At 42.1% G+C, this 9718-nt stretch overlaps 1 protein-coding gene across 1 annotated transcript; it reads right to left on the bottom strand.

The window, feature by feature from the left end:
- Positions 1-5172: 5172 nt before the first annotated feature.
- On the bottom strand, positions 5173-6623 carry LOC149452568 (olfactory receptor 11L1-like). Its single transcript, XM_089689211.1, has one exon. It carries the CDS (start codon positions 6603-6605, stop codon positions 5667-5669), a length of 939 nt encoding a protein of 312 aa, XP_089545337.1. The 5' UTR covers positions 6606-6623; the 3' UTR covers positions 5173-5666.
- Between the last annotated feature and the right edge of the window lie 3095 nt (positions 6624-9718).

Below are 9718 nucleotides of genomic sequence, written 5' to 3'. Positions count from 1 at the left end.
CAGTCCGGCTTCCGTCCCCTACACTCCACCAAAACTGCCTTACTCAAACTACCCAACGACCTGCTAACCGTCAAAGCTAACAGCCACTACTCAGTGCTCCTACTCCTCGACCTCTCCGCGGCCTTCAACACAGTTGACCACCCCCTCCTCCTCAAAAAGCTATACTCCCTTGGCCTCAGAGATTCCACTCTCTCCTGGCTCTCGTCCTTCCTATCACAACGCTCCTTCAGCGTTACCTACACCGCTACCACCTCCCCCTCACTCCCCCTCTCTGTTGGGGTCCCTCAAGGTTCTGTCCTCGGGCCCCTTCTCTTCTCCATCTACACCTCCTCCCTTGGCCAACTCATACACTCTCATGGCTTCAACTATCACCTCTATGCCGACGACATGCAAATGTATCTCTCGACCCCCCACCTCACCCCCTCAGTCTCCGCCCGAATCACAAGCCTACTGAATGACATATCAGACTGGATGTCGCTCCACTTCCTTAAACTAAACCTCTCCAAAACAGAGCTCCTAGTCTTCCCCCCAGCCCGGACCCCACCCCCCACTAACTTCTCCATCACGTCCAACAATGCCACCATCACGCCTGCCCCACAGGCCAGAGTACTTGGTGTCATACTTGACTCCAATCTATCCTTCCAGCCCCAAGTCCAATCACTAATAAACTCATGCAGACTCCACATCCGCAACATCACCAAAATCCGCACGTTCCTAACCCCAGAAACCACTAAGCAGCTCATCCACTCCCTCATCATATCACGACTTGATTACTGCAACTCCCTCCTCACTGGCCTGCCTCGCCACAGGCTATCCCCGCTTCAGTCCATCCTGAATACGGCAACCAGACTCATCCACCTTAACAACCGCTCCGTGTCCGCCACCCTCCTCTGCCAATCCCTCCACTGGCTTCCGATTGCCCAACATATCAAATTCAAAATCCTGATGTACAAAGCCGTCCACCATACTGCCCCAAACGACATCACTAACCTAATATCCAAGTACCACCCAACACGCACTCTCCGCTCCTCACAAGACCTCCTTCTCTCTAGTCCCCTGGTCTCCTCCTCCCATGCCCACCTCCAGGACTTCTCCAGGGTGCCACCTATCCTCTGGAACTCCCTACCCCAATCCATCAGACTATCTCCTACTCTCCTCTCCTTTAGGCGCACCCTGAAAACCCACCTCTTAAGGGAACCTACCCCACCCCCTGCTAATTGCCGACCTCCTCCACTCTTCCTACCACTCCACCCCCCACAGCCATTTCCTCCTGTACCACTATCCCCTCCCTCCTAGATTGTAAGCTCGAAAGAGCAGGGCCCTCGAACCCCTCGTGTATCACATTGTATTGTTATTGTTCTGTCACATGTACTGTCTCCAATTGTAATGTACAGCGCTGAGTGAACTGTTGGCGCTTTATAAATACTGTATAATAATAATAATAATGGATGCCGGCATCAGCCGCTGGAGATGGCCGGGGATGCTGCAGGGGGTACATTGCGGGAGTGCAGGACAAGGCAAGTAAAACAGGGTAATCCCGAGTGTAGCTCGGGGTTACAACTTTTGGCACTGATAATGAACCCCGAGCTACACTCGGGAATACCGCCAGGGAGGTTTAGATAACAGGATGTTTTGTCCTGGTTATATATACATCTGGATGAACAAGTGTCTTGATACTTACATTTCTTTTAGTTTTTTCCTAAAATGTCCCAAAAATATCAAGTTTAATTTGATAAAATCCTGAAATGCATAATTCTTTTTTTTTCAGAGCATTTCTCCATGGTTGACTTTTCGCAATGTCCTTCATTTGGCAGAAAAATAGAGAGATATTGCCATTGTCTAGAATATCCAAGAAAATTGACTTTCCTTCGCCTGGGCAAACAAAGTTTGTCCCATCCACAATACCATGTTTGTGAGTTCTGGACTTCTCATAAATATAGAGGAGTAATTTGAATGCATTGTGTGTTTTCCTTAGTCATAAAACTAGTTGATTTGTTGAGGCCCTGCAATCATTAGACAATTTTAGCCTAACAAGAGGTATATTCTTCTCGAATTTATATGTATGTATTTATACATATATATACACTATATTGCCAAAAGTATTGGGGCGCCTGCCTTTACACGCACATGAACTTTAATGGCATCCCAGTCTTAGTCCATAGGGTTCAATATTGAGTTGGCCCCGCCCTTTGCAGCTATAACAGCTTCAACTCTTCTGGGAAGGCCGTCCACAAGGTTTAGGAGGGTGTCTATGGGAATGTTTAACCATTCTTCCAGAAATGCATTTGTGAGGTCAGGCACTGATGTCGGATGAGAAGGCCTGGCTTGCAGTCTCCGCTCTAATTCATCCCAAAGGTGTTCTATCGGGTTGAGGTCAGGACTCTGTGCAGGACAGTGAAGTTCCTCCACCCCAAACTATCTCATCCATGTCTTTATGGACCTTGCTTTGTGCACTGGTGCGCAGTCATGTTGGAACAGGAAGGGGCCATCCCTAAACTCTTCCCACAAAGTTAGGAGCATGAAATTGTCCAAAATATGTTTGTATGCTGACACCTTAAGAGTTCCTTTCTCTGGAACTAACCCCTAAAAAACAACCCCACACCATAATGCCCCCCCCCCCCCACCAAACTTTACACTTGGGACAATGCAGTCAGGCAAGTACCTTTCTCCTGGCAACCGCAAAACCCAGACACATCCATCAGATTGCCAGACAGAAAAGTGTGATTCATCACTCCAGAGAACGCGTCTCCACTTCTCTAGAGTCCAGTTGCAGCGTGCTTTACACCACTGCATTGGATGCTTTGTATTGCACTTGGTAATGTAAGGCTTGGATGCAGCAGCTCAGCCATGGAAACCCATTCCATGAAGCTCTACACACTGTTGTTGCACTAATCTGAAAGCCCCATGAAGTTCGTAGGTATTGATTCTGCAGGCAGTTGGCAACTTCTGCGCACTGTGCGCATCAGCATGCACTGACCCCACTCTGTCATTTTACATGGCCTACTACTTTGTGACTTTGAGTTTCTGTTGTTCCCAGTTGCTTCCACTTTGTTATAACCCCACTAACAGTTGAGCGTAGAATATTTAGTAGCAAGGATGGACTTATTGCACAGGTGACCACCTATCACGGGACCACGCTTGGAGTCACTGAGCACCTGGGAGCGACCCATTCTTTCACAAATGTATGTAGAAGCCGTCTGTATGCCTAGGGGCTTGATTTTATACACCTGTGGCCATGGAGGTGATTGGAACACCTGAATCCAATGATTTGGAGGTTTGGCCCAATATAGTATATATATATATATATATATATATAGTATACGGTATATATGGAATACATTTTCTATGCTCAACAAGAGTTCTGTGAAGGAAGAAGTTGACCAAAGCCACTTGTGGTGGGGTGCCAGGGATACGTTAGAACACTACTCAGTTGCATTCCAGCCCTGCCAGGGTCGAAACATTATTTTTTGTGACTTCCTGTTCAAGTGCTTCGGATTAAGAGAAATGCAAGAGAGTTTGAAACAGAGGTGCATGATACAATTTTGTAAAAGTGCATAAGAAACTTTGGAAACAATGATGAAAGCTTAAGGAGAAGCTGTGCTATCATCTGGACAAATGTACCGATGGCACAAGACCTTCAAAGAAGGACGAGAAGGTGTTGAAGATGAACAACTATCAGGAAGGCCCTGTTCATCGACAATGGAACAGAATTTGGATGCAGTGAGGTCTGTCCTCAACCGTGATCGACGGCTTACTATCAGAATGAAAAAATAGATAAATAGTGCTACACTAATCACTAAGCCTAACCATAAAGCAAAAAGTAAACACCTCACAGAGCCCGTAGCTAAACTGATATAAGTGCATACCTAGAGAATAACCAAACACAAGTCAATGAAAATATCTAGACTAGATGCCCTGCTGGGCAATACCAAATATGAACAAATCAATAAGTGAAACTTCAACATATGTTAATAGACAAGCTGAGTTATATATATCAAGGCCTAAATAAAAATTATCCAATTCCTCATCAGGAATCCATGTTCAAAAAACATCAAAGTACATGGATTTCTGATGAGGAATTAGAGAAGGGTTGATGTTAAAGCGCATTTGAACTATATTCCCTATAGGTTCAAATGCGAGGTGAGCGTGTACGCTAGCTGGTGGAGGATATTTAAGGGTGATCACTGTTCAAGCCACGTGTGGAATATATGCTGATTTGAAGATTTTTCTGTATTACCGATCTTGATTTTTAGTACATTTACGGACATCTATTCACAGACTGTCACTGGGTTGAGGGCCCAGCTGGGTGTATATTATTCAATATTTTCTTTTTATTTTGTGTGCTTTGTTTTATATATATTTATTCTGTATATTACTATCATTATTATTATTTGTATTTATGCATTGGCCTTGATATTTATTACTCAGATTGTCTATTTGCACAAATGTTGAAGTTGCACTTATTGATTTGTTCATATTTGGTATTGTCCAGCAGGACATCTGTTTGGATATTTTCATTCACTTGTGTTTGGTTAATATTCTCTAGGTATGTACTTATATCACCTTAGTTAGGGGCTCTGTCAGGTGTTTACTTTTTGCTTTATGGTTAGGTTTAGTGAATAGATCAGCACTCTTTATCTATTCATTTATTTCTTAGTGTTGTAGGAATTCAATTTGGTGTATGCAATCACTCTTAGTTCATGATATTAGGTTTGGCAGCACAAGAGGATTTTTTCTTTATTCACTATCAGAATGATTGCAGAGGAAATGCAAATTATCAAATCAATTGTTCATGAAATCATGAACATGAGAAAAGTGTGTACAAAACTCGTCCATTTGTGCACTTCGGTGAACACATGAACAGTAAGGGCCTTCAGCGGGCTGTTCGTTCAAATTCTGACAGGGGTTATAAACCCTCCCTTACTCTATCAAAAGTGAAGAAAAAGTGTCTATAGTTCTACTTTAATACATTTTCCGAAGTAATAGTTTCCTCAAGAAAAGAAAGCAGCTACGGGTTTTCTGCTATCCTCAGATCTGAGTTTCTCCACATTTAATAACAAGGACCACTGTGAGGATGAAGTAGTAATGTAAATATTTCTTTCTGGTCACTAGAATTGTCCACATATATCCATTTGTCCACATATATCTGCATAAAGAGTGCATATAACTACATTTTTGTAACAATCATTTTATTAACGATATTGAACCAATTCTCAAATAGATTTAAGAGTATGAAACAGAGTGTAATGAAAGTATGGTACCAGTATCAAGTCTTCATAAACATGGCATAGATAAGAACAACATATTTACGAAGTCTATAATGCATAATGGTTTAGAGGTAAAGGTTAAATAATTCCTTTGATCAGATGTACAGGGAATGATACAGTCTAGGAGAATTACAATGATGAATCTATAACAATGATATGGAGTCATATCTAATGGATTTCATCTTTGATATGTAGATATGGCATCCAACTAGAGTGATTGGAAGAAAAGAGTGCACACCCAATGGTTGTTTAGCCTGTTTACATGGGACTTCTAGAATTTCCAACTAACTAGGAAATGATATTTCCTCACAAGCAAACAGATTCCGCAATTGAAAGGGATAATAGAGAACAAACCAGAGTCCATCGTTGTGGATAAGTAGCGAGAAGGAGTAACCCCATTTATGGGTTGCCCTCACTGTGGTTGATGATTTTAGCTACAGCTTTTTTTAAGTCTTTATTCCTCAGGCTGTATATAATTGGATTCATCAGTGGGGTGACCACAGTGTATAGCAATGACAAGAATTTAGCGATATTCCATGACTGTCCTCTACTAGGTACCAAGTAAGCACAAGCTAGAGCACCATAATAAATGCAAACAACAATCAGGTGGGAGCTGCATGTAGAAAATACCTTTTGTCTGCTAGTAATAGATGAGATTTTAAAAATGGTGAATATAATGTAAACATACGATACAATGATTATAAAGAACGGAATAACAACAAGAACAAAATTCATTAATGTCACCTGAAGTAGTACATTAGCAGTATCAGAGCAGGAGAGTTGTAGGATTGGATCGAGATCACAGAAAAAGTGATCAACAATATCTGGACCACAAAAATGTAATTGCGATATTGATAAAGTGGGAATCAATATTACTAAAAGACTTAAAACCCAACATGTGATAATCATTAACCAGCAGAGCTGGAAGTTCATTGTTAAAGTATAATGCAATGGTTTACAGATGGCCACATATCTGTCATAGCACATCACTGTCAGAAGAAGACACTCTAACATTTCTGAAACACAAAAGAAATAAAACTGGGAGATGCAATCAGAAAATGATATTATGGTCCCATTCATCAAAACAGCATGGAGCGTGTTAGGAACAATGTCAGTTGCCAGCAAGATATCAGATACAGAGAGCTGGGAGAGGAAGAAGTACATGGGGGAATGGAGATCGTGGCTGTAGGACACCAGTGTGATGATCAGGAGGTTTCCACATATTGTCACACAATAAATCAAAAGGAAGAGAAAAAATATGAGAAATGTTATACTGTGTGGAGTCTGAAGTCCTAATAAGTGGATCATGGTAATACTGGACACATTTTTCTCCTCCATAACCTGGGCAGAGAACAATAAAAAAGGAAAACATCTTTCTTCCAAGGGTAAAATTTAATTTAATTAGGTAATCTTAACAATTTTGTGCTGGTATATTCATAAAAGGTGATGCAAACATATATAAAATGTTAAAAGTGCCAAAAGATTTATACTATATGATCAACTGACATCCAGGGGGGGACTGACCATTTGGAAACTCGGGCACTGCCCGAGGGCCCAGGGTCAGTAGGGGGCCCCATGAGATGCCCATGGTACCTTTTTCATAGGCTTTTTTGAGTTTGGGCAAGGACACAGGGGCCCCATGATCCCCTATTGCCCAGGGGCCCCATGAGTTATCAGTCCGCCCCTGCTGACATCCCTGTTGAAATTTCAATAGTCATGTTGCCATTTCTTACATCACAAAGCCCCTCCTAGCACAACTTTAATCTAGGCCTTATAATGGTAAAATCAACAGCTTAGCAGTAATGCCAATTCCAAATGTGGGACCCCAGCAGTAGCTTTACTCCAGACCCTTAATATAACACTGAGCTAGCTGCTGATTTTTTTTTTTTTTTGTAGTAGACAAGCCTTTTGCTCTTTAAATTCTAATATTAGTTGCATTTTGAGCCCAATGACTAGATATGAAGGGTATACAACAAGCAGCCATAACGATATGATTACCCAACCATCATTGAGTAGGTCTCCCTTTTGCAACCAAAATAGCCCTGACCATTGGGGCACGAATGACACTTGACCTTGAAGGTATGTTGTGGTATCTAAGCAAAAAGCCAACACTAACAGATCCTTTAAGTTCTAAAAGTTATGAGATGGGGCCTCACATGGATTAGATTTGTTTTTCCATCACACTCCAAAGATGCTCAATGGATAATTTGGAGGACAATAAAACACATTGCTGTTGTGTTCCTCAAACCATTCTTGAACCATTTTTGGAGTGTGGCAGGGCACAGTATCCTACTGAAAGAGGGCACTGCCATCAGGGAATACTGCTTCCATGATGGAGTGTACTTGGTCAGAAACAATGTTTAGGTAGGTGATATGTGTCAAGAAACATCCATATTAATTACTGGACTCAAGGTTTCCAAGTAGAACATTGCCCAAAGCATCATAAGCACAAGTGACACACACACATGATGTAAAAGAAAATTTGATTTATCAGACCATCTTCTTCCATTGCTCCAGGTCCAGTTCTGATGTTCATGCGCATTGGCAGTGGACACGGCTCTGCAGGGGCACCCTGACCGGTCTGTGACTATGCAGACCCATACACAACAAACTGAGATGCTCATATTTCTGCTTTCAATACATCGGCCTTATGGACAACACATTTACTTCCTGCCTAGTATATCCCACAGAATTTCAGATGCCATTGTAATGAGGTAATAAATGTTATTCACTTTACCCGTAAGTGATCTTAATGTTATGGCTGATCGGTGTATATCAATCTAGCAATAAGATACAATAAAAAGTAAAGTAGGTTCAATTTATTGAGGAAAAAAAAGGAGTAAATTAATGCAAAGATTACCAAAAATGTTTGCAGTACATTTTTCAATGAACTTTGTATAGATCTAAAGTTAAAAACTAAATTTGGGTCCACCTGTTCTCTCCCCATGCTGCCTGCCTTCGGTAAAAGCTAAGAAGACCTGACAAATACTTACTTCTATTCTGGAGTTACCAGGGGCGGACTGACAACTCATGGGGCCCCCGGGCAATAGGGGATCATGGGGCCCCTGTGTCCTTGCCCAAACTCAAAAAAGCCCATGAAAAAGGTACCAGGAGCATCTCATGGGGCCCCCTACTGACCCCGGGCCCTCGGGCAGTGCCCGAGTTTCCGAATGGTCAGTCCGCCCCTGGGAGTTACTGATTCCATGATACAGCATGCCAAAAGCCATGACCCAGAGACCAGAAGTGTGAAAGGCAGATACACTAACTGGTCTTTTTTAGCTTTTCATGAAGGAAAACAGATCAAGTATCAGACCTCAAGACAGATTGTTTCTTTAGGTCTACTTTAACCATTTTTTTTATCATACTAATAAATATTTATATCATATTTATTCTCATGCACTTACAGTATTGTATAATCAGTTGATAACGATTTAATTCCACAAATAAAAATTCAAAAGGATTCAGTGCCGCAATAAGTGTTTGCTCTTCACTGTTGAATTGATAAATTATACAGAATAGTGTTGCTTTATATAGAAGTCAGTGGAATTACATGTAATCCCTGTGGACTGAAAGTGTTTAATGATAATTTCACAGAGCTCATTATTTTTTATGTTGGAATAATATATTTATACACTGCTCAAAACAATTAAAGGAACACTTATTAATCAGAGTATAGCATCCTGGGTTATTGATCTGGTCAGGTAAGTAGCAGAGGGGGTTGTTAATCAGTTTCAGCTACTTTGGAGTTAATGAAATTAACAACAGATGCAGTAGATGGACAACAATGAGATGAACCCCAAAACAGGAATGGTTTTACAGGTGGAGGCCACTGACATTTTTTTCCCTACTCATCTTTCTGACTGTTTTTCACTAGTTCTGCATTTGGCTAGGGTCAGTGTCTCTACTGGTAGCATGAGGCCCTACCTGGACCCTACAGAGGTTACACATGCAGTCCAACTCCTCCAGGATGGCACATCAATACATACCATTCCCAGAAGGTTTGCTGTGTCTCCCATCACAGTCTCAAAAGCATGGAGGAGATTCCAGGAGACAGGCAGTTATTCTAGAAGAGCTGGACAGGGCTATAGAAGGTCCTTAATCCATCAGCAGGGCCGGTATTTTCTCCTTTGTGCAATGGGGGAACAAGATGAGCACTGCCAGAGCCCTACAAAATGACCTCCAGCAGGCCACTGGTGTGAATGTCTCTGATCAAACAATCAGAAACAGACTTCATGAGGGTGGCCTGAGGGCCCGACGTCCTCTAGTGGGCCCTGTGCTCAGTGCCCAGCACCCTTGAGTTTGACTGACATTTGCCATTGAACACCAGAATTGGCAGGTCCACCACTGGCACCCTGTGCTTTTCACAGATGAGAGCAGGTTCACCCTGAGCACATGTGACAGACGTGAAAGGGTCTGGAGAAGCCGTGGAGAATGTTATTCTGCTTGAAACA

The sequence above is a fragment of the Staurois parvus genome, unplaced genomic scaffold (assembly GCF_062004578.1).
Source record: "Staurois parvus isolate SC_StPar_1 unplaced genomic scaffold, SC_StPar_1.0 ptg000470l, whole genome shotgun sequence".
Lineage (NCBI taxonomy): Eukaryota > Metazoa > Chordata > Amphibia > Anura > Ranidae > Staurois > Staurois parvus.
Note: the sequence above shows the minus strand (reverse complement) of the source record. Positions and strands in the feature narration are given on the sequence as shown.